At 49.4% G+C, this 24,638-nt stretch overlaps 6 protein-coding genes across 6 annotated transcripts; 2 read left to right on the top strand and 4 right to left on the bottom strand.

Annotated features, from left to right (window-relative positions):
- Nucleotides 1–174: 174 nt before the first annotated feature.
- Nucleotides 175–3,426, bottom strand: VTN00DRAFT_8769 (uncharacterized protein; the record flags this gene model as incomplete). Its single annotated transcript, XM_069435654.1, has 8 exons — nt 175–619; nt 676–855; nt 910–1,213; nt 1,264–1,346; nt 1,397–2,721; nt 2,773–2,943; nt 2,998–3,308; nt 3,357–3,426. 8 exons carry the CDS (start codon nt 3,424–3,426, stop codon nt 175–177), a joined length of 2,889 nt encoding a protein of 962 aa, XP_069285579.1.
- An 873-nt stretch (nt 3,427–4,299) lies between these two features.
- Nucleotides 4,300–9,039, top strand: VTN00DRAFT_8768 (uncharacterized protein; the record flags this gene model as incomplete). The annotated part of the gene is made up of 1 exon (XM_069435653.1): nt 4,300–9,039. The coding sequence occupies one exon, from the start codon at nt 4,300–4,302 to the stop codon at nt 9,037–9,039; it is 4,740 nt and encodes a 1,579-aa protein (XP_069285578.1).
- A 2,010-nt stretch (nt 9,040–11,049) lies between these two features.
- Nucleotides 11,050–14,525, bottom strand: VTN00DRAFT_8767 (uncharacterized protein; the record flags this gene model as incomplete). Its single annotated transcript, XM_069435652.1, has 2 exons — nt 11,050–14,110; nt 14,224–14,525. 2 exons carry the CDS (start codon nt 14,523–14,525, stop codon nt 11,050–11,052), a joined length of 3,363 nt encoding a protein of 1,120 aa, XP_069285577.1.
- A 1,314-nt stretch (nt 14,526–15,839) lies between these two features.
- Nucleotides 15,840–16,394, bottom strand: VTN00DRAFT_8766 (uncharacterized protein; the record flags this gene model as incomplete). The annotated part of the gene is made up of 1 exon (XM_069435651.1): nt 15,840–16,394. The coding sequence occupies one exon, from the start codon at nt 16,392–16,394 to the stop codon at nt 15,840–15,842; it is 555 nt and encodes a 184-aa protein (XP_069285576.1).
- Nucleotides 16,395–20,920: 4,526 nt separating this feature from the next.
- On the top strand, nt 20,921–21,670 carry VTN00DRAFT_8765 (uncharacterized protein; the record flags this gene model as incomplete). The annotated part of the gene is made up of 1 exon (XM_069435650.1): nt 20,921–21,670. The coding sequence occupies one exon, from the start codon at nt 20,921–20,923 to the stop codon at nt 21,668–21,670; it is 750 nt and encodes a 249-aa protein (XP_069285575.1).
- A 1,511-nt stretch (nt 21,671–23,181) lies between these two features.
- On the bottom strand, nt 23,182–23,598 carry VTN00DRAFT_8764 (uncharacterized protein; the record flags this gene model as incomplete). The annotated part of the gene is made up of 1 exon (XM_069435649.1): nt 23,182–23,598. One exon carries the CDS (start codon nt 23,596–23,598, stop codon nt 23,182–23,184), a length of 417 nt encoding a protein of 138 aa, XP_069285574.1.
- Between the last annotated feature and the right edge of the window lie 1,040 nt (nt 23,599–24,638).

The following is a 24,638-nucleotide window of genomic DNA, read 5'->3' as shown; positions in this document are numbered from 1 at the left end:
TGCGATTGCAGGACTTTGCCCTTATGCTGGATGACAGAAAAGAACATGAAAGAAAGAGGAAATTTTTTTTCTCTTTAACTTTTCAAGTACACACAACATTTATAATCATTATCCATACCGTATAGAATCCTGGCTCCATAAGACTGACCCCCATTCTCTCTAGATACGACGCCCTTATTTCATGTAGCTGACCAAAACCGCCTTCGCCTCGTCATTCAGCCGCTCCTGTACGAAACCAGCGATGCGTCCACCGTGTTTCGCGTCCGCTTCCTTGAGGTATTTTCCAACCCATTCCTTGAGGTCGGCTCCGGTGTCTGGCCATGGATCTCTCACGGGAGGCCGGACAGTGTTCAGCTGAGTAAATCCAACCCCAAACGCCATGTCCTCAACGTCATGCTCGGTGATGATGTCATCCTTGGCAGCAGGAAGAGGAGGGAGCTCCAAGAGCTTAAGCAGTGCCTGACAGGTGAAACCCCATCCTTTCTTGTATCTGTTCGCAAAGGCTTCCGAATGCGAGAGCGTCTTCGTGAACGAGATCACAGCAGTCTTGCGATCCAGGGGCCGAGCAAGCTTCTGGGATTCGGGGAGGATAACATTAAGATACAGAGGAGTGAAAAGTCTTTGCAAGTTAGCATTCTACTACAAATTTGAGTATGGGGGGAGGAGGCAACGTACTCAGCTTGCACTTTGTCGGTGACCTGGATAAAGAAATCCGCACTGTAGCCTTTGTCATCATGGGCGGAGATGAAGTGGTAGAAACGGACAAATCGGAGGGTGAGGTTCTCCGTCTTGGAGTGTTGCAGACGGGTTAAGATGATCTGCATGATTGAGATGAAATATTGCTCCAATGCAGTCCTACCGACGTCTCAGTCCTCGAACATCAACCTATCAGGGGGAAATGACACTTACGGAGGGAAGTTCGCAACAACAGTCTCCAAGAGATCAAATCCGTAGGTCTCATTGGCCTTTGTCGAAATGAGCTTCTGGAAAATGCCCAGAATAGGTTCGATCTGGTTGTTCTGCATGATGTGCTCCGCGCCACGGGGGATTATGGATGACAAGAGACGGACAAGAGCAGGAACATTGCCTTTCGACTCCCACATGACAGGCATGAGGATCGGGGGAATCAAGTTTTGGTAATAGTTTGGCAGGGTTCTCGACGGGTTTGCCTCAAGAAGGGCAGCAAACAGCTGGAAAACGTAGGGCATAAATTCTTTCACAAGGGTTAGCTTCATTTAGAAAATTCCAATCTACTCTGCTTACCCTGAACGTCTCCTTGAAGAACCTGAACGAATGGGGGATAGAGAGCTTGCTCAAGCTTGTCTGGGTCTGCACGGGCCGCGAATCTGAGGACATGTCAGCAAGTGACTTCACATTACAAAATATCAGCACATACCGAATGAAAGCACCCATGGCCTCAAAGTGGTAATAGTAGAACCGCGGGTTGCTTGGGTTACTGCTGATTATCTGCGTAATCTTGATCAAGTGTTGTAAGACACTGTCCGTATGGGGAACGACGTCTTCCTTAATCACGATCAAGACTCTCATGACGCATCTCATTAGGAATTCGTTCTCTTGGATCTTCTGAGGAGCGGGATCCTTCTGAATCAGGCCAAAGATGTGCTCCAGTAGGTCTTTGGCTAATGGGACAATCATGCTGGGCGCGATTATTGGCTGGCCCTGAGCATCGGTCATGTAGAGAGCACGTTCAACTGCAATCGCTGCGTACGTGTAGACGACGTAGTTAGAGGAACCGAGGTGTTTCACCAACAGAGGAAGAACCTCTTGCCATTGTTCCTTCGTAATTATGCTTCGGAAGACATAGAGATACTTGATAGCATCAACCTTGAGGATCGGATGGATTCCGCCCTCGGTAACCAAGTCTGCCGCAAGATGCTTCGAGAAGTAATCGGTTATGCTGACCAGACGGTTGGTGATCGTAACACCATGACTGGCCGTCGCAACACCTTTGGCGGCAATTGCGGAGAAGAGATAAGTTGCCGTGTCCTTCGATTTCCAATTTGATGCAGGATCTTTCGCATACTCGGCAAGATAGTGCTCAGTGTATTTAGAAACAACTTTGGTGACCGATTCTTCAAATCTTTCTGCCAATGACCTGAGGAAATCTGTAGCCGCTCGTCGTCTTGTATCACTGTCTGAGCCCTCGAGATCTCGTCGGATGAATTCAATAGGTTCATCTTCAAACAGTTCCTCATCAGAATCCCGCAGGCTCACATTCGGCAGAATGACCTTCTCTACGATCTGGGTCAGAGTGCCCTCGTCTTGGAATGTGGCCGCGTGCTCGGGCATCTTCGCAGTAGCTGTCAGGAACTGCAAGGCCCTGCTGACCAGGATGTCGTATTTGGTCTCTGGACCGATGGTAGTCAAGAGGTTCCAAGAACTTCCGACGAACTGTCCGACATGGGGACCGAACACGTCAATGTACTTCTGCGAATAGAGGGTCAAGACCTCAAAAATCCCCGCCTTCACAAATTCCAGAGGACCAGATTCGGCGTCGTCATCGGTATGAAGCAATTGATTGTCGTATGTCAAATATTTCAACAAGAGAGTGGCTATCGCCGCCAAGTGGTCTTCGAACATCGGAGGAAGGTCGTGGCAGGACAAGTCAAAAAACAATTTGATCATCAGGTTAAGCTGCGTAAAGCCCTGCGTGAGCTTCTCCTTTTCCGACTTGTTCTGCTCGAGGTAATTGTCCAAGCCCTAGACCACAATCAGCGTACGACTCGTAGAGAGCTTAACTGAGGTGACTACCTCGAAGAGAGCCAGGTATGGGTTCCCGAACTTCCCCAGGACATGGTTAATCTCTATGTATAGCTCATCTGAACGAAACAACGGTCTCCATCTCTTGAAGATCGAGTGCGCAACCTGCAACACACCGTTGTTGACTGCTGGGTTCATCGGGTCGAGTCTCGAAACCAGGTCCTTGAGAGATAGTCAGTGATAGAGCCTATTTGCTTGAATAAAGGATAGGCGTACGTCTACGAGCGTGTCCCATCGCTCCCAGAAGTCACTGTCCGCAATGACACTGACTGCCTCTCCTAGCTGAGTCTGTATCCCTGGGGGGACGGAGATCATCAAGCTGATCAATTCCCGCTTGATCGTAGCGACTTCATCGGCCGGAAGCTTATGGTTCCCATCTGGATCCGTCCAGTTTCGCTTGACAAAGTTCTTGAAATATAGCGCGCTTGCAAGACGAATGTTGTAGGGGGTATTTGCGTTGGCAGTTATTTGGAGGAGTAGCAGGGAATAGCCAGGCTTCTTCTCCTCCTGTCGGAGATTGAGCTCCGCTACCAGAGTCAGATCACTGCGCCCCCAGTCTTAGGGGATCAACTCACCTTCCTTGTTCCGCCTTGGATCCAAGCTTAGCTCAAGGAGCTGGGCAACCGTTCCCAGACCATCAGCCATGTTGGGACGGTGGTGTACGTGACCAGAACGAAAAGAGGGAAGGAAAATATGGTCTGAAGGAGGGATTGAAACAAAAAGACAAGAGAGTTAATCGGCGGGCTGATCGTGTCCGGAGCGTCGAGACAACTTCTTGGACGTGCCTTTGTGTTCAAGGCCCAGGCGAAGACCGTTGAGAACTTGAGGTAGCTTGATTCCCGGTCTGGCAGTTTGTTTGGCGGGCTGCTTTGCGACGCCCGGGCGGTGAGCACTAGCGGCGGGGTGTTTCTGCCGGTCACGTGACATGCAAATTTGAGCTCGGAGAAACGCAGCCCGCACATCCCGGCGTCGCTTCGGGCGGAGCGCTGGGCGGATCCCTGCCGCCAAGGTTCCCCAGATATGAATCAATGATAGCCATCACCAACTCATCCTCCTTCGACAAAGCTGTTCCTGGGCATCAGCCTTCTTCTGCACCCCTTTTCAGCCAGTGGTGATCCTCCTTGGCTCCCTGTTGGACGTCTCCCGAATTTTTTTGTGGGAACCCGGCTCCTTTGACCGTCCTCTGACGTTGCCCCTCAACCGCGATAATCACAATCGAACCACATCAAAGTTGTTCTGCCAACGAACAATTTGATGTGCTTAGCAGTCAATGGTACTGATCCTTCCTTTCCTTGTGACGTTTGCGGCCTCTTGCTATTCCACATATTCTTTTCCTTATCCCTGTTGGTCCCAGCTTCCGCTAAGTCGCGTATCGAACTACTAATGTAATTTACGTTGCTGAATATCCACTTTGGACCAGCGTATGTGGCTAACTTCTGTCTCCTGGGAGCGCACAGATATCTAGTCTCTTTAGCGCCGGAGTATCCTTCTCTACAGAGTCCACGTCCACCGGGGCGCATGTCTTCTGACGATGTTCCCCCGCCACAGCATAAACCGTCCACCTCGAGCTTCGCCGACGTTTTCAAGACACTAGCCACCGGCCGTCAGAAGTCGCAGTCCCCAGTGCATCAAGACGGCAGCCCAGAAACTCCGACCCACGGGATCGACAGCCGAAGAGGCAGTCGAGTTACTTTTGGCTTCGAGTCAATGCATCGTGGCAGCATCATCTCCAACTCGTCGGATACTCCCAGTGCACCGGACTTTGAGGTATCCCTCAGGAACCTTGAACAGAAACAAAACTTAGCTGTCGCTGTTGATGAAGCCGAAAATACGTCTAGGTCGCTCCAGTGGTTCACCCCTGAGCAGTCAGTCGCGCTCTGGGAGGCTGGCGAATATCTCATCCACGATGACAACTCAGTAGAAGCTCGAAGGAGTGGCTCGAAGCTGATGGAAGCGGTTGCCAACCGACCAGATCTCCCTCCGGCCGCCCGACACTCGTTTTTTGAGTCAATCTCTCGCCCGTCTGCACCCGATGTCATACCTGCGCGTGTCAATTCATTGATCTCATTATCCGATCATGGCAGAAAACTTGACTTCACAAGTTCGTCGATTTTGCCCATCGTCTCATCATGCATGGTGCCACTGTACGAATGCATTTCTGTAGCACGCTCGAAAGCAAGGAAAGGAAAGTTGCCACAGCAAACTGGTCTTGATCACGATGAAACGCACCTGAGCAGCCTGTTTCAGTTTGCGGTCGACATAATTACACTGCAGCGCAGTCCTCCAACCGATGAAGATATCGACACTCTTCTCGCTCAAGTTTTCACCATATGCAAGAGGACAAGCGTCGTTGCAGACATAAAGAACTCCCTTGCTGTATTTGACGCCATCATCCTTTCCGCGGACGTGCCTGATGCAAGTTTTGTCGGGCTGCTTGAAGTGTTATGCAGTATCCATGCTTCTGTCAAGTCCCTGTCTGGGCCCACTTCGAGAGCGGTTCGTAATCTGGCGAAGTCACGGAGACAGATAGAGATGGTGGATACCCTTCACTCCTTCCTGCTGGAGGCTTCTGAAAATCCTTCCCGGAACCTTAACGTCATTAGAGGAGCAATCTATGTTTTCACGGATCTCGTTCGTGCTTATGGCCAAGATAGGATGCCGCAGCTTTCATTCCAACGGCTAGTGGAGTCTCTGCAGGTAGCGTTAAAGAAGGATGATGCTCGTGTCGATGCTGATACTCTGGAGTTGTGCTTAAATATGCTGGATGGTGAATTCCTCCACGTTACTTTGGAGGAGGAAAATTGGTCTGGTTTCGTTGATCTTCTGATTCTATGCTCTCGCAAGGTCATCCACAAACCCGAGGAGATCCCCAGTCCGGTCTCTCCTAATTCACAACCGCCCCAACATAGGAGTAGCACTCTAGACGAAGTGCGTTCCAATATCCTAGCCCATGTCACGCGGATAGCTGCTTCTCTTGAAGCTTTGTGGGACAGACTGAGTCGCGAGCAGAAGCTAGAAGCTGGACGTTTTCTCATGGAAATCCATCAATACCTTGAGCCTTCAGAGGCGAAGTTGATTCTGGATTTGTTGAAAGCGGAAAAATTCTGCTTCAGCGAGAATCCTGACTGGGTCACGCATTCGAGGAAGCTGATTCGAGCTTTTCTTCAATCTCGTGATAAGGTGTCAGATATTCGTATCCTGGCCCTAGACACGTTGAAAGATGCCTTCTCTAGCTCCGAATCTTTGATGCTATTTAAGAGCGAAGGCCTTCTGGAGGATCTCCTCCGGGACTTTTCCGACGAGCATGACCTGATGTATCTGGATTCTTTGGTTTCATTTGTCGTCGATATTGCGATCACTAGTGACGACGATACGTTCAGGTTTCTGCTGGACAAACTTCGCTCTCCGATGAATAAGGACAAGAATAGGGATGGCATACCTGCGGCCGAGCCTCCCTCACAGCCCGGTTCACGGCGAACTTCCTCTGCAAATAACCTGGAGCCGTCTTTGTCAAACGTCTGTTCCACTGGACTCGTGAAGATCTTCCTCCGCTCCTTGAACGTCTCCTCGACGAAGACCGTGTCAGCGTTCGAGGCTCTCATGGACATCGTACGAGCTTCGGAAAGGCCTACAGACTCTCGATTAACTGCACTTAAACTCCTTTTCAGGCTCCGCTGTGATTCCTCAGGCTCGATCATGGTTATTTCAGCTTCCGAGAATGAATTTTTGGTAGCCGTTCTGTGTCGGACAGTTGATGTTGGATCCAAGCAACATGCCACTGCCGAAGACGCTTCAAGTGAACGTAGCTCCAAGACTGATGAGGCGCTTCTTGCCCATGCAGGCAGGCTGTCCATGAAGGAACAATCTACTACTCCTCTATCCAAGTCAACTGTGCGTGGCACGAGCTCTCAGTTCCGCACGTTGAAATGGACGCCTCCGGCTTGGACGTATGCTGGCCCTAAAGGCCTGCCGGAAGAACCGCCCCCGCCTTCCAGTCCCTATGTCTATGCCTATGTCACGCCGGCTATGTCACAAGCTTCTGAGCTGGAAGCCGACCCGAGGACTGCGCTGAAAGTGAACATGTGGCTGGAGACCATAATTGCCCTTCTGCAGCGTGAAGCGGATTGGGACATCTATAGCTACGTCCTTGCACACCTTGGGCCCCAACTGAGCAACAGAGACTTCTTTAACAATGCCATACCCCAAATAAAGCTGCTACGCAGTGTCTTATGCGACCAAATCAAAAACGAAACTTTCCACGAGCCTCCGGGCTCGACCGGTGTCAAAAAGGCGGACGTCGCTGTCTGCATCTTCGACTCTCTAGCTATGCTAATCAGCTACCATGAATACTTTGCTAAAAGTGAAGAGGATGATCTCGTCCGTGCGTTTACGCTGGGCATTATCGGATCGTGGGATGGAACATCCCGCGGGTGCATCCACTCCCTTTCCGTCTGCTGCCACGAGATTCCACTTTCGGTAACCAAGTCGCTGAACGCTATTCTTGATAAGATGTCGAAGGTCATTACGATGTCGCATATTGCGGTCCATATTTTGGAGTTTCTAGCTCTCCTTGCACGGCTCCCTGAAGTCTACATAAATCTTCGAGAGGAGGAGATCCGCACTGTCTTTGGTATTTGCATCCGGTTCTTGCAGACTTCCAGGGAGCAGCGGCATAAATTGTCCGAGTCGCCCACCTCACGCAACAGCTCTGTATCTTCGGCGAGGCTCAGTGGCGGTTTACGAGAACTTGCGTCACCGCAGGCTGAAACCTCTGATACATCTCGACACGAAGACCTATCCAAATACGTCTATAGTCTGACGTATCACGTCATGGTTTTCTGGTTCCTGTCTCTCAAACTTCAAGACCGGGCGAAGCATGTGAATTGGATCACAAGCCGTTTAATTTTCACCGACGAACATGGTAGAGAGGTGGTCGAGGAACAGAGCCAAGTCTTCATCGACTTTATGCAGAGAGTGACGTTTTCAGACCTAGGAGATACCATTCCTTTCGAGACATTCCCCCCTTCGCCGTCAGATGGCCCAGTAGTGAAGAAATCATGGATCGTTGGGATGAGCATTGTCACAATAGAGACTGCTACAGTGTCTGGTTTGACTCAGATTACAAAACGACAAGCCTCCGGAACGACACACGCAGTATATCAGCAGCGAACAGCCCCAGTCCTTCCACATCAGGTCCCTCCGACACATGATGCTCATACACTTTCAGACGCATCCGCACGCACTAACATCCTCCCGAGTCATGTCATGCTTCAGATGACAACGACTGCGTTCCCCACGCCTACGGTGATGCAGCCTATACCACTACCAGATGATGATATGACCCGCCGAGCCCTTAACTCATTCGATAGGATTGATTTTGTCGATGGGCATAAAATTGGAGTCGTTTACATTGACAACAATCAAACCTCAGAGGCTGAGATTCTCGCCAATACCGCAGGCAGCCCCGACTATGAGCACTTTTTGACCGGTCTTGGCACGAAGGTCCAGCTGAGAGGCGCCCAGTTTAACACCCAGGGTCTTCACCCGGATATCGATGGGGAATATACATACGCATGGCGGGACCGTGTGACGGAGATTGTATACCATGTGGCGACGATGATGCCTACTGATCTCGAGGCCGATCCTGCCTGCGTCAACAAAAAGCGTCATATTGGTAACGACTTCGTCAACATCATCTTCAACAGATCAAACTTGGCTTTCGATTTCGAGACGATCCCGTCTCAATTCAACTTCGTCAACATCGTTATCAGCCCAGTTTGTCGTATTGCTACCGACGATTCCGCCGCGGCCAACCCCGAAGATGCGCCTGATTACAACAAGTACTACTACCATGTGAAGGTGATGAGCAAACCTGGCTTCCCAGAACTGTCACCAGCCGCCATACCGAAAGTCATATCCGGAAAGAGCCTGCCTTCCTTCGTTCGCATCCTTGCGTTGAACGCATCTGTGTTCTCGCTTGTGTGGAATCGCTATGGCGGGGAGCATGTGTCATCTTGGGGCAATCGACTTCGGGAGATCAAAAGGCTGCGTGAACGCGTCACTGGTGCCCGGGCTCAGCAAGGCGCAGATGCTAATGTTGAAGGAGCCTACCCGGTGCTCCGGCGCAACACGCGACCACTATTTTCCGAAGACGGACAGCCGCGTGCTTATGTCCGGACGGATTTCGACACTGACTGGAACGCGGCTGCCGAGGACAACATCTTCCAGAATCTGGATTTCTCGAGGTGGAGTCGGTAAAAAAAGCAAAAGCAAAAGTACCTAATGAGCTAGACTTACTCTTCACGACTAGTTCTGCTCCTGCTCTTACAACCATCTTCCTGCGATATTCTTTTTACCGTATCATTTATTGTATATCTCTTATTAAACTCACTTCTTTTCTATGTTAAATATTTAATATGTGTGAATACCCCCCCCCCCCAAAAAGTTCTGTGTTTTTTCTATTATTTTCCTAATATATGTCTTTGTCTATTTCATTTCTATTCTCATCTCTTTTTTCTAAACGAAGAAAGTATGGGAAGAAAAAAATTCGAAGAGACGAAGATGTATGCTACGAAGTGACGACGTTTCTTAAAATATATACTTTCTTAGCTCTCCATCCAAGACGTACTGGCGGAAAGGTAGAAGGAAAAGAAGACAGGGAACTATGGGACCTCGGGGTCAGAGGCAGAGTCAGAGTCAAGGCGGGGGAGACTGGGGAAAAATAATTAAAATGAATAAATTAAAAAAAGGGTTTAAACATTGGATGAATTCGGGCGGAATTTGAAATGGAAGGATGGATGATCCTTTAATTTCCTTTCCTTCCCAATTCACTTCGTCAAGTTAAAACTTTGTTTTAATTTTCAACCCAAATTACCTTCTAGTTATATTATTTTAGAAAGCAACACCATTCCGTTCTTTTGAAATTCAAAAGTCAAATGTTCCACTTATAGGTAGCAAGCAATAATTCATTCATTCTTTTTCTTATACAAAAAGCTCCTCTGACTTCCGACTTCACTCTAGCGTAAATATTAGGCACATACAACTACCCAACCAAGTCCAAATTCAACTAACCTAGTGCGCGCATGGTTTTCAATTATTCGCTTAATTTCCTAACACGACATTGCGATGCCCTCCCTATTTACTGAGAAGAAAGGCCGTACGTAGAGCAGCTTCCTTGGCAGCCTGGACCTGGTGCACCATGAGTCAAAGTTAGGTGGACTGGACGCAGCAGCGCATACAGTATGACGCAACCTTCCTTCATTTCGTTTCGTTTCGTTTAGTTTGGTTATCTGCTATAGGTGTTCTTTTTTTGCCCCTACACTGTGGGTAGAAGTAGTAATAACTTGGCAATAAGAGTCGCATATAGATAGATAGAATATTGACGGTTTCCATTAGGTATAAGATGTTCATGACGTATGACCTACATTACATTATTTAGCCAAGCTACTACGATACATAGATATAATCATGGCATGGCATGGCATGATTTGCGTCTATCTCCGGAGTGACTTGAGATCGATATTCTATCGCCATATGCAATTTCCAGCTTGAGATTAAAGACTTTGAAGTCAAAGAAATTCAATCTATCTACATACCTACTTATCTACGTGTCTATTTTGGAAGTGAAAAAGGCACTTTCAAACAAACCATATCTATTCCTCTTCACCATCTCATCTCATCTCATCTATTCTCTTCTCTTGATAAATAAATTGACTAACTTACTTATACATCATACAATAATAATAATATACTAGCTACTATATAGATAGATAGGTACAGTTATACATATGTAGAATGTCTAGACTTGGTGTATCCCCACACTAGGTAGTCAAGCCAAGCAAAGCCAAGCTAAGCTAAGCCAATAAGGTCGGAATATCCAACTCAACTTGGATAGATAGAAAACGCGCCATATGATGGCACCGCGATAATTAAAGCATAGGTGGCGCGCCTCGAAGGGTCTTCACATGTTAGGTCTCCGTCTCCGATCCGATCTTATCCATACTCACTCATAATAACACACGAACGAAGAAACAGCTGCGTCAGACGTTCACCGACCGCTGATTGGAATTGAATGATCAATCATCTTCGTATATAGGTAGGTATGCTTCCAAACTTTGTGGTATTGGTATTGGTATCCCATCTGCGTTGGTCTCTTCTCTTTGTGTCTTCCTTCACTTCATTCTTCATTCTTCATCTCTTTCCTTTCTCTCGTCAATATAGATTAGGGTAGGTTAGGTCATGTTATTTTAGGGTAGGTAGGTAATTAGATCACCACCCAAAGATTTCCGCCACGCTGATCGTGCTCCATCTCAGCCCGCCCACGGCAGCCAACATGACCACGACATCGACGACACCCAGCACCGCAGCGCCCATCATGAACCGCGGACTGAAGATGCGGTAGAGCATGAGATGGCGCCGCAGGTGGCCCGCCCACATGGTGGTGGCCAGGTTTATCGTGGCGTAGTAGAGCAGGTGGGTGGCGGCGGCTTGGACGACGTCTGAGAGAAGGCTGATCGTTGGACTGCTGGTGTCGGTGGTGCTACTGCTGGACGGAGAGGATGAGGTACCAAAGGTCTTGCCAGCAGCCCGCAGTGGGATCCGTCCGCGGGGGTCGACGGGTCGTTTCCAGAGGACGACCAAGGGGACTGCGACAGCTGCCAGGATCTGTGCACCGAAGGTGTTCAGCACCACGAGGAGGGGCGACCAGGGGTATTTGACTGTGGAGAGGGGGATGAATGCGCTCTCCCACTGGATGCTGCTGAGAACGGCCTGGTGGCCGGTCTTGAAGTAGTAGAAGGAGCCCAGGAGAGCCAGCACGATGGGGCCGATGGGGGAGTTGCCCATCGTAAGGCCATTCGTGTCGAGGATCTCCAGCAGGGACAGGATCTGCCAGAGCTGCAGGGCGATGGCGCCCTGTCCCATGGGCTTCTGCATCAGTGTGATGGCAAGGCAGAAGTTGATGATGAGGAAGAAAAATCGTGTCCCGTGGACATTCGCGAATCCCAGAATAGTGACGGTAGTTCTTTGTGATTGCTGCGCAGAGGATGCAGATGAGGACTTGTTTCCGCCCTCGGGAGCCACACCACCTTGAGTCACGCTGATACTCACGCACGGCTTGGCCCAGACGAACGTCGTCGTTCCAGCACCGAATGCAATAGCAAGGACAACTTGGGCGAGGACAACACGCGTAGACTTCAGCGTCTGCTTGCTCAGAGGGAGCCATTCACCATCGTCTGCAGCGTCAAGCATCCAGAAGATGGCAGTGATGAACAATCCAATGCGGAAGGCGAATCCGATCCAAAGAGTAGCGGATCCCTCGTAGGATTTCGATCCAGCATAGAATGACCGGACGACAGCGGGCAGGAACAGGGAAAGTAGGACGGGGATGATAAGTTGCCATGGTGCAGATGTCGAGGACGTAGCGGAGGCGTAGTAGGTAGAGCGGCAGAAGGGCATCTGCTCTTCACGGCAGAGGCGAGAGAAAGCCGCGATTCTTCCCAGAATCACAAAGAGGATGGAATGGTACACTCCCAGAACTCTGTCAGAAGTTGACTTTTGCCGCATCGAGGAGACACCAGCGAGGACACCAAAGGTGGTCAGGAAGAATAGCAGGATCTCGTCTTCCCAAATGGTATAGGAATTCGACGCAAACCCGACCGACTGGGACACCGTGAAGGTGACGGCCAGCCATCCCCAGAGCGAATTTGGAAGAGGCGACGAGAGTTTTCCAGGAATCCAGAGAGCTGTCGAAAAGGCTCCCAGGATACTTCCCACGGCCGCCCCGAGAGCCAGCTGTTCCAGAATTGGCATGTCAACCAGGCCACTGTAGAACGACAGGACACCAGCGATAGAGCCGAACCCGGATCCAGCCCCGATGCGCGCAAGAGACGGGAAACTAAGCTGTGTCCTATCGCCGCGTATGCCTCTAGCATAGAATACCAAGATAATAATCCCCGCGAAGAGGATCGCTATTCCCTGGATCATGCTTGGCACGTCGAATCTGGCCCATAGTCCGCGGCAAACATTAAGAGTGTCGCGTTGGTACTCCCGATACGCGTCATATACTGACAGTAGCGCAGCAACACTAGGCTTCCCGGCTTTCGAGAGCTTCTCCCAGTCGCTCTCCGCCTGGTTCCACAAGGAAAGTGGTCCTGAGGTCTGACTTTCATCTGCTCCACGGGCAATGGCATACTCATGTTGGTATCTCTTGATTTGTGCAGAGGTCAGGCGGTTGACAGCTACGAGATTCTTCAAGTCGGTTCCTCCTCGTCCAGCGAATGCCTCTTCAATAGGCGAACCCAAGTTATTGAAAGGAATGGGCATTCCCAGCAGCAAAGACAAAGTCGGCACAATGTCGATCTGAGGGATGGGCCGCTCCTTCGCGTGTTTTGGCGGCGTAACGTAGTCCGGGTTCGTGCGGCCGAAAACACCCTTCTTGGAGTACATCCATAAAGCGGCCTCGACTTCGTCGTCCGACTCGCCTCCGTGGTCGCCCTTGGAGTCCATCCCATGATCACCCATTACGATCAGCAGGGTGTTTTCGTCCACCAAGTCAATGAGGTCCCGTATGACCTTATCCATCTGCCTCAACTTGGCGCCCATGGCAGCATGGTTCGGTCCGTAGCGGTGGCCGGCGTGGTCGACGCCAAGATAATGACCGAAAATGACATCCCATTTCGTCGCATTGTCCGGATGTAGCAACGGGAACAGGTACTCGTTCACGCCGTTATCGACAGTGTGCAAGTCCCAGACATTGAAGGAGTCGTATGGGTGGGTAAGGTTCGGGTGGAAATAATCCGGGAAGAGAGAGTGCCAGGTGTCATCGCCCAGATGGACCAGGGTTTTGCCCGCTGCGCGCAGCTGCGCGACCACATTATCCTCATCGATTGTCATGCCCGCGAAATTAGAGCCGGCGTCTACGAAAGTCGGCAGCGTTCCCGTCGTCAGTCCCTTCAGCCTCTGCAGCGTCGTTGTCGGCGGGTCCGCAACGAACGGCAGCAAGAACGCATTCTCCGGAGTCGCGACCGCCGTTTCATAGAGAACGGGGATATTGTCATGGAACAGATGCGCCGTTTCGCTCTCCGCTGTTGGCCGGAATGGAACGGTAAAGTCGTAGCGCAGAGCGTCTATTATAATGAAAATCGCCTTGTCGAAGGTCTTTGGGTGCCAACAACCATCGTTAGAATTACCAGCCGTGGATATCGAACTCGACCCTGAAGCACCGGAATCCTCAAACGGAAGAACGTCACATTGCGATTTACTCTCCAAAACCAGTCGAGTCAACAGGAACCCCTTTGTGAAAAAGTAGACACCAACGACATGCAAGAAGCTGTCAAGAGTAAAGGCCAGTTAGCACAGATCGCACAGCGCACCAATGAACAGTAAAACTGCGGAGAGCTCCTCCGACCGCGAGATAGCGAGGAATCAGAAGAAAAGACTCACAAAATCCACCCAAGAACACCCAACAGCCCGACGTGTTTAATCTTGAACTCCCTCTCCTTCTCCCTCATCCTCTGCTCCTCTCTCGCCTTCGCCGCCTTCGCCATCTCCTCTTGTCCCTTAGCTGCCTTCGCAGTCTGGGCCTGGAGCTCCGAATACGCCTGCGCCTTCGACCATTGGCCCTTTATGTCGCTGTATTCGGACGATGGGGATCGCGGACCCCGAGTGGAGGAAGAGGGCGTGCTGCGGGGGCCGTTGACATTGCCGTTGCTGTCCACGGACCCCGCGGCTTTGGCGGCCACCATCACGGCCGAAAGAGGTTGTCGTCGAACGTGTCAAGTTTCCTTCGTAAACGCGAAAGTATGAGAAGCGCACTCGTGTCCCCGGTTAATGACAGGTCGCCGGAGCGAGCAAAGGGGGAATGTTGTTGTTCAGGGAGTCCGGGGGGGAAGTGGAGAAATAGAGACGCGGGACGGAATCGCCGGATTCAATGCGAACGCATCGATAGAAAGAAGAGAGAAATGGATTGACGACGGCAGATATAATCTTTCCCGTTTCCTCTGCAGTCGTCCTTGTCGTCTGACCAGGAATTCAAGGGGAGACGGTGAATGCGACAGGCCAGGACCTAGAGCAGACAAGCATGATTACAGCTGTTTCTGTTCAATCGCGCGCTTTTTTTTCTTCAGGGAAAAGAAGACAGATGGAGCGGCCTTAGCACAAGACCATGCACAGAGACGAGAGAGAACGCACAGAGAAATCAAGATTGGAGTCCCAAATTTCTTTCCGTGACGTTGCGGCGCCAACGGCTTCGGCCAGATAATAATCTTGGGAAGCCGGAGAAGAGCCGCGAGCCACGGTTCGGACGGATGAACTCGCTGCGTCATTATTGGCTCGTCGGCCTCGGGACGCCGATACACGCGAACACGCTCGATTTGGCAGCATCAAAACGTCGGACAACCGCCAGCACTTCTAGATATTTTGCAGATCTTCATACGTTCTATGGAGATTCGTGTCGGAAAAGGAGCATTGCACGTACACGCGGGCGGACAAAGCATAGTTCCAATATTTAGGTACAATATTCACAACAACTACCATGGTAGACACCCAGTTGCCTAGCATAGGCGAATAGAAAGGAAAACGGGGAAAAAGAAAATCAGAAGCTGCTGCGCAACATCGTTTCCAGCCCTAGTAACGTGGCAGGGTCGAAAATAATACCGGTGGTTGATGTGACCAAGCACGAAAAATGGACGCCCATTAGGATTTTTCCAAGCAAGTAGCCCTTCCCTATACACAAGCCAGCTCCAGCACACACTCACAGATGTTCCGGTTTCCCCAAAAAGTCAAAAAAGAACCACCTGGTCTTCGGGCCAACGAGGGACAGCACCCGGTGCAATCGACCCGAGAATCTGAACCAGGTGTGTTGATAACAGAACAGAAGACAAGTCCGCATATGTGCAAGTCGCAAAAACTCAAACAGCCATGGTAGGTATAAGGATATCAATAGAAATTAGATCTTCGCCCAAAGATTCGTCATACTTTTCAGAGTTCGTTGAAGGGCGCTCTAACATGCACAGGTGGCCAGTGGGGAATCAGCTACTGGTGGTCGATAGAGACAAGATCTAGGACCACCTCTTGGCCTCCTCCTTCTCCTTGAGCCCGCCCATCCGCTCAAGGTCAAGGGAATGGAAACGGCCCGAGTCGTTCGACTGGTACGGCGGGAGCTCCTCCTCATGGCATGGTTCCAGGCCAACACCGCCATGCTCACTGATCCGCACCACGACAACACGTCCCGACTTCCGCTTTCCGGACTCATCCTCCTCTTCTGGGAAGGTGATGCGGATTTCCGGGACTGCGCCGGACGGAGGGCTGGAGGAGTTCTCGAGGAAACTCCGTTTCTCATCGTAGACGAAGACCGACTCGTGCTTGCCGGGGGTTGCAGTAATCGTGAAGCGATTGTGGTTGTGAGTCGTAACGCATTGTCCGTTATGCACGGGCAGCTCCGATAATTTCCTGTCCTGACGCTTGCGGCGGAGGACAAGAAGAGCACCAACAAGCGCAATTCCAAAAAGAACGAGAACCAAGAGCGAGATCAACAGGTTGACCATAGTAGGGGTTAGCCCCTCCACCTCATTGTCCGTAACATCACGAGTGACTAGTCGTCGGAACGCGTCCATCGCTTGGATGGCAGGGTGAATTGGGGAGGTTGTCTTCCTATGCTATTGTTGTCGGTTGCGTCCAGCGTTGCCAGGGAATAATGCCAATATGATCAACACAGATATCCTGCCCAGCTCATCAACATCCAGGGCACCAGAAAGCGCGGGAAACAATGGCGGGCACTCACTGCAACTCTCACGTGCCTAACGATATGGCAACGGACGCTGATTTTTTTCGATAGGGAGGGTATATGGGCCGGTCGGAGGCGTTTGTTTTGAAGGATAGACACGATCAACAGATCGCAACGAACGTCGAAAGAACGGACAGCGAGGTGCGCAGCTGAAAGAGTGAAGCTGACACCTGCTTTGGAATTCAAGGAGTGAGGTGAGGGGAGAAACTGAGAATGTGGGAGGAAGTGGGTTGAGGAGAGATGGAGATGCGGACGGGCAGGATAAAGGAGGAGACGGCCGTAGAGGGACCAGACCGGTGTGCAAGGGCCCGCGGCCAGACCTGCGTCCAGCACTGACAGCGCGAGGCGGTTCCCCTGGTCCCTGGAGCTCTAGGCCATGGCATTCCTGTTGGTGAGCTCGGAGCTTAGCCCGGCCCTAACCAGCCACTAGCTGTCGGCTGCAATTTCCCACTCCCTTCCTGCCACCTATCAGCGCGCCGCCGTCCCTGGACCCTGTGCTAGCGCTGCGATAGCCTCAGCCCGGCCTCCGCCAAGGCTAACCGTTGTCTGGCCGCCGGCAGCATAAACGTCGTCGACACTCTATTTGCGAAATCTCACCAGGGCCTTGCCAGATACGGGCACCTGAGCGCTCCACACGGCTTTTATTTTTCCCTTCCATCACCTGTCATCCGGATCGGATCGAAGATCCAGATCATCCCATATATAGGACAGACAATGGCACGAACATTGCAGAGCTTTTTGCTTTCCCACAGGTTTACCTCCTACATAGAAGAGGGTGGACGCTTCTGCATGACTGCTCCCTAGCCTTACGGGGGCCATCTCACCATCCCGCCCTGTTGCGCGTTCTACCCCACCGCACGAAGGCCCTGCTATGCAGCTATGCTATCCAGGCTACCTACCCCTGAACAAGGCGCTTGATCAGATCGCGAGGCTTCACGCCTAACCGCATAGCCCAACTTTTGAGTCCATGCAGGATCTTCGAGTCCTGCTTGGCTATTTGAAGAGCTGCGTCGAAAGTTGCAGTGAGCATCTTTATCTTTGTTCCCGGTCCGGCCTACAGGCAAGGAAAAAAAACAAACCAGTTTCGAAACGTGAACACATCTCACCATGCAACAAGGCATACTAAAAAAAAAAAAGAAAAAAAAAACGCAGTTACACAAAGGAGTCAGCAGGTCCTGTCCCCTCAGTCACGTCTTATCTTGCATATCTATAAAAAGCCGATTCGTTGTCTAAGACTGCAACCCATTTACCGTCTCCACCCTATCTGCAGGTACCGAGCACTATTACTCGATACAGCCCAGAATGAAACAATAAACAATAAACATAAAACACAAACATACTAGAAGGCTATAGATGATATACCAGATTCCCACTGGCCTCTTTCTTTGTGCGCTCGATTTCTTCGAAAACTTTTTCCTCGCAGCGAATGTGTTTCTTTCAGTTTCCACTTTTCCCCAGCTGCACGGATCCGGTTCCACGGAAAGTCCGGGAGGATCTGCTCTCTATAAATAGCACCTCGGGGGGCATAACTAAGACAACATCACGTCACACCCAACCGGCCACAATTGTGATACCCATATACGAAGTACGAACGCCGCACAAATGAGGCCTCTTTCTTACTCGGTTCGCAAGGTAACTAGGGACGCCATGTGCCAGGTCAGGCCCGGCGGGGTCGAACAAATCGGGAACCAGTCCTCCTAGGGCTTACCAATAGGAATGCTCCGATCCCGAGGAGATCTCGAGGACGTAGCGGCCTAGTAAATTCAGGCTTGAGCGTATTGGAAGATACCTAAGCTTTCTTGGAGTCAAAGTATGAGTTCTCTATCGATCATATTTCTCAAGGAGGCTGGGATCGCTTCCAGCATTATGGTGGGAAAGTGCGCGGTCGCGATCATTCCATTGATGATCGTCTGACGACACCGACAACACGCAGTAGTACCCCAGTGATCAAAACTACAGTCGCAACACCAGTGAAGACCGTGTCCAGTCTCAATTGAGAACCTAGATGCTAGACCTTAGACCCCGCATATACGAAAACCCTTTCAAAAGTCGAGACCGCGTTAGACTTTCGCTTCCCTCCCCTTCCCCAGATTCAACCTCCCCACATTCTCCAGATTGTGGCGAAGTTGATGCAATGCTGTCCAATTGGATCCGGACCACGCTTCTCTAAAACACGCTTGGCTTTAGGAGGAATGCGAGAAACGCGCGTTCCATTAAGAAACCAACATTTTGTCGCGTCCTCTCCAGCACACGCTGGAACATATATATATACCAAGCATTGAGTGTTTACATTTCTCTACAAGAGGCTCTCATTTGAAGTTAAGCATATCGACTTGACTTCTTTATAGCTGGTATTACTACAGCTCTAAGTAATCTGACTTCTAACATTCCGCGACCGTTCAGAGGCTGCTCCTGTAAAAGAGCTGAGGGAAGAAGGGGAGAGTGTGGCGGGGACACGCGTCATACGCAAGTACTTCGCAACACCACAAAACAACAAGGCAGGGAAAAGAAAGACCTTCGAAACACATATTAACCCTCTACTTCGTAGAGCTAATAGAGTGCTAGATAAATAAACAAACAAAAAGAAGCTTATACCCCCAACCCACTCACCACTTGGTGGTAGACGGGAGAGGGAGGGGGTGCTACAAAACCCCTGCTTGTACGATTCCTCAGGTTTGTCTATTGTAGATAACCAATTCCTGAACTTGATTAATTTATCGGGGTACCAAGCGGGAGTACCAGGTTCCCTCGACGCGTTGTCTATCTACCTGGTAGGTCGCCATCCTCACATCTAAAGCACAATAGTCAGATCTTCATAGCTCTATATGCTCATGAAAAAAGATTGCATTAGTTAAACAAACTTTGACCAATGCCCATAAGGCTGTACCTATTATTACATTAGATGATTGTCCAATCGGGAATGAATGTGACAAAGAATTGATGTTGCGGTTGGTCGATAGGTAGGGCTGATATTGTTGGGGTTACTCCGTGTTTTTTTTTTGACAGCAATGACAACAGACCGTTCGATAACTGCTACCTGATTCTATTTCTCCGTTCCCTTGGTCAGTTGATTATGGACTTTATCAGATCAGAGACTTTAGTAGATACATCCATAGGCTTTCAAAGATCTCCTTGCGTTATGCTCATGTGTTCTCTGCCTTCAAGGCTTGAAACATTCGCTTACGGGGGATGACATCCCTAGACCAATATTACCTCTTGTAAGCTTTTCACATCATAAAATTACACAAGCGAGCCTCCTGAGGTTGATTGCAGGTACAATTCTCAAGGTGATTTTGTTGAACTATATGTCTATCTAAACTTTAAGCGGCAAATGCATAAGCTCAATGGACGAGGACGAGGACACAAAGTTAAATACCCCCAACTACAGATCGCAGATAGGTAGACGATTAGGTAGTAAGGCTCCTACAGCCATTTCAAAAGAATGCATAAGAGATCTGAGGTCTTCCACAACATAGTGAGATTTATTTAGAGTTTAGAGACGCTATACTAGCTGACTGGCTGGTTGTATGTATAGGTAAGCTAGGTGTAGTCTGTTTCATCTTAGCCAACGCCTTACTCGTTGTCAGAATACTTTGGCCAACCGTCCGAACCAAGTCCAAGAGTTGGACGAAAACTAAATGGAAGATACGCTGTAAATCATCTTTGCTCGTCAATGGGTATACTGAAAGGGGGATATCTCAGATATGTCTGATCGAGAGCGCATCAAAGGAGAGTGATGCTGTTGAATTGCACCAGAATTATGAACTGATAGTGCAACTCATTTCCTCCTTGGCAAGGTATGATACTGCGCAGGATACTCTTTGTAATCAGAACAATTTACCGGATAGCTATATATGTCGCATTGATATTGTCAGACTGGAGGCAGATAGTATGATGTGATCTAGACTTAGGTGATGATTAACTGGAGACAATAGTAAAGCTTATTGGAAACCAGGGTGTACTGTTCTGTATTAATGTCGACAAGGCTATTTGACACTTGTAGGACTGTATATGGTATGGAAAATTAGGACTGTCAGCAATGCAACAGGTCAGCAGCGTAGTAGAGTGTGAAACTTGATGAAGATAGGAGGTACTAAGGCACAACGTAGCCAGCCATGCGAGCTCAAGGACAAGACTCCTCCTTATTTAAGGAGTCCAACACTGAGAATGGTTGTAAGGTGTGCACATACCGATGTGGGTTATGTAAACATATTCGATGTCGATCTTCGGCCTTCGAAAAAGAAAATTTACCGCCTTTCCACACATAGCTTTCCTAATTTTCCTTGCTACATGGGTGCATTCGAAGAATAGAATTTGTATAGGAACATCTTTCTTTTACGCCTCCCATCCGTAACAATGGCCGGTTTCATGTCCTCCCTTTCGGCCATTTGCTTCGGTCTATCTTGCGTGCTTGCGGGGTACCTCTGCAGTCTCTGCTTCACACCACCGAATCCGAATCCGCAGCAGATATACAGAGGTGACCGCATCAGAATGTTCGCCATGTTGCCGACATTCATCTTTAACCGCTTTAAAGTAAGGGTTCTTGCGCTCTATCATGCGCTTCTGTCTTTGGCCTTCGCTGCAGCCCGACACAGCGGCGGGTCTGGGAGCAATATACTAGAGTCAAATGCTAGTAGATTCTGTCCGAACCCATCCAATCTCAATCCTGATCTGTTCTCCTGGAACCCTCTGACCGCAGGATCTCTGGCTGCGATACTTCTTGTCGGCGCGCCCCTCCGTCTAGCCGCCTTTGGCGGCTTGGGGAAGAATTTCACCTTCAAAATAGCGCCTCCGGATCGGCTGATTACCACGGGCATCTACCGCTACGTGCAGCATCCCGGCTACACGGGACTGATCGTTGCAGCCGCTGGATCTGTGACCCTTTTCTTCAGATGGGACGCTTCCTTTGCGTGTTGGATCCCGGGGCACGTCCTGGACAAACTGAATGGGTTCGAATGGACGTGGATATGCGGGCTGGTCGGATTTGCCGTATCTATTTTTGCACTGAGGGTGCGAGATGAGGAAAGGATGTTGAAGGAGAAATTTGGAGATGAGTGGAAGCGGTGGCATCGCGAGACGAGCAGGTTTATTCCAGGGATCATTTGAAGATCCATGTGTGCAATGGGACCGCAATGGTTCTCGGGACCAGAAAGAGGAAAGCCGGGATTGTTCTGCAATGCAATATTCTGATATTTCTCCTGGATAGAGCGGTTTGGTTATACAGCGAGCATCGGGCGGCTTGGAATGACGTATATACGATGACAACGAGCACAAGGGTATATATATAAGATATAGAACTGAAAACTCAGTTTTGGAATAGCAAGAATCAAATATATGAAGACGTATATAAAGTGCAACTGCTGGAGTATACAAGGTAGAAAACAAGGAAAGCCGTCAACGTTGCCTTTTTGTACAACAGCAATTTTCCAGAACACACTTGCATAGAATAGACTCATAACACACATAAGCAACCGCTGAAAAGACCTGTGTATTACTGAGTACTACAGCAGGTAGGTAGATATTTATTCCGACCCTACTCCATTGAACAAGCTTGCTCCCTTTCTGGAAACTCAATGACAGAAAACACTGTCCTTCGTCTGATGTCAGTGTGAGAATGATCAGAAAGAAAATTTTTTTTCTTCCACTTATGGACTTTGAACTCTATTCCTGCGGATCTTAGTAGAGAAAACTTGTGTTTGGTCGACGTTTACGGATCCCTGTGAGACGAACCAAGGAACAAAAGAGGGGTAGGAAAAGTAACGTGATGATAATCCAAGGACACTAGCAGACCCTTTTTGAGACGTGGTAGCAATCTCGTCATGACTTTTTCATACTATTAGACTTTTTCTCTGAGCCTGCTTCTTGTCTTCTTCTTTCCCTGTGTTTCGATTATTCAATAGAATGCAATTTGGATAGGGAGAGGTTGAAAGTATTAGTTTCTAAAGAATATAAATATCTAACTAAACAAAAAAGAGACATATAAACATATCAGCGGTGACTTCGCAGTACACGGATAATAATTACTATTACGAATATTTAACACCAGAGTCCTTCCGTACATGACCTCCCTTCAGCCATATCGCAGTCATTAGAATCATAAAGTAATAACAACTTTCTTAGCCGAAACGCCTCCCTTCTTCCGATAGTCAATAACGGCCTGAACATTCTCAAGGCCTTTCCCAACCACCTGTGCATCCGGAGCAGCAACAAACGTGCCTCCTTCAAAAGCCTTGGGGAGGAAAGCCACCCAAACGGCCCTTCCAACTTCGCTGTATATGATACTCGAGGCAAAGATGAAGTTCGAATGGACACCTTTCACACAGTTATCTTGCAGGTGACGAACCAGGATACAAAATGGAAGACATTGTACAGAAGGATAAGCCTCTACGGTTAAAGACCTTGATAGCATCGAGCCTTTTGACGTAGTCAAAATTCTTGGGCGAGGCGGTGGTGAAAACTTTATAGCCCGCAGCGACGGCAAGCTGAATGGCATTGCTGCCAACACTTGTTGCCTCCCCATATAAGCGGAGTCTTGCTGGCTGGCTGTTTCGGGGGCAAGGCTATGGGGAGTTGAAGACCCAATTGATCTTCTTGGAACAGAGCGCAGGCTGCTGTCGTTAGACCCAACGGGATGACGCAAGCACTTTCATAGGATAAAGTGCCAGGAATATGCGACTAGAATCGGTATGAAGGACAGTGCATTCCTGAAAGGCGCCCTGGGCCGGATCGTTGATCTTTTGATCCACGCCGCGTGTAAAGCCAACGACCCGATCGCCAACCTGAAAGCGAGTGACGGCCTTCCCGACCTCCACGACCTCGCCGGTGGCATCTGTGCCGATGACGAATGGGTAATTGAGCCAGGTGGACATGAGGTCACCTTTCTGTTGTATTTCCCAGTCGATTGGGCTGATGGCTACCGCAGCATTCTTGATGACAATTTCGTTCTCCGACGGGGGTGTATAAGGTGCGGACTTGACCTCTAGGGAGGCTGTCTTCTTAGCGGGCTGCCATGCTGCTTTGTTGGTTCGAATCATCGTGAGCTGCGATGATGCAGGATGATTTCTGTGGATTGAAATACAAAATGACATAACTAGAGAAGAGATATATATCTATGCTTTTTTGTTGGAGTATAAGGTTGGAACCGTGAAAGAACAAAGAGGTAGCGTTGCATTTTTAGTTCAACATTTTTTCAATGATAGAGTATCAATCAAAGATGTAGATATGAAAGCAAGTCTACCACATATATAGGATGAAGGGCATAATACTTATGTATACTTGTAGGGTTCCTGTTTCCGGTTTCCCTTTGGCACAAAAATCTCCTAATCCCGAGAAAATCAGCAATTATTAAATTCAATAATTGGAAAAAGGCCTTTCACAGCGATTAAAAATTAAGACATCCATCTCTTACCAGTCATAGGTCACTGTTTTTTGGACATCATCAAACTGATATCCCGCTTGGACGTCCTTGTCACCACAGCTCCTGATCGGCCCCAATAAGCCGACATAGACAGGAAGCCGCTCGATTGAGCCGGCAAATTCTGCTCTGAGACTTTATTTCCCTGATTGGACTGGTTTCGGCATGAACGTTCTCGAGCTGGACGGGGCTGTGTATCGGACAGTCGGAGTGGAGATTCGGTCTATTAGGTAGGTAGGTGGGTAGGTAGTCGGGTCGGCTCAGAGGTTTGCTCCGTCCTTCAGATGGCTATCAATATTTATCAGCCTAGGTTAGAAGGTAACGTATCTAGTTGATAATGTCAGCACGGGAGGCCTGACCTGCCAACATCCAGCTGACATGCTGGGGATTAACCAACCAATGATTCCTTACACCTAAAGGATCTGCTTTTTTATTTTTCTGTGTGTCTAAGATAAGATGAATGATATTACTGCTCTGTGTCCTGTTAAAATTGCGTTAATAAAAACGGAAAAGCCCAAATGGGAAGTTAAATTGTTGTACTTGATTCGTGCTTGGGTGGAGGATCCATTCAACATCTGTCTTCAAAATGACGATAGGGTCGGAGAGTTGGTCAATATCCCAGCGCCTGGCATTAGATCTATCTCATCTCACCGCACGTGG

This window comes from Thermoascus crustaceus (assembly GCF_041956765.1).
Source record: "Thermoascus crustaceus strain CBS 181.67 unplaced genomic scaffold VTN00scaffold_6, whole genome shotgun sequence".
NCBI lineage: Eukaryota > Fungi > Ascomycota > Eurotiomycetes > Eurotiales > Thermoascaceae > Thermoascus > Thermoascus crustaceus.
This window is presented reverse-complemented; position numbering and strand designations above follow the sequence as displayed.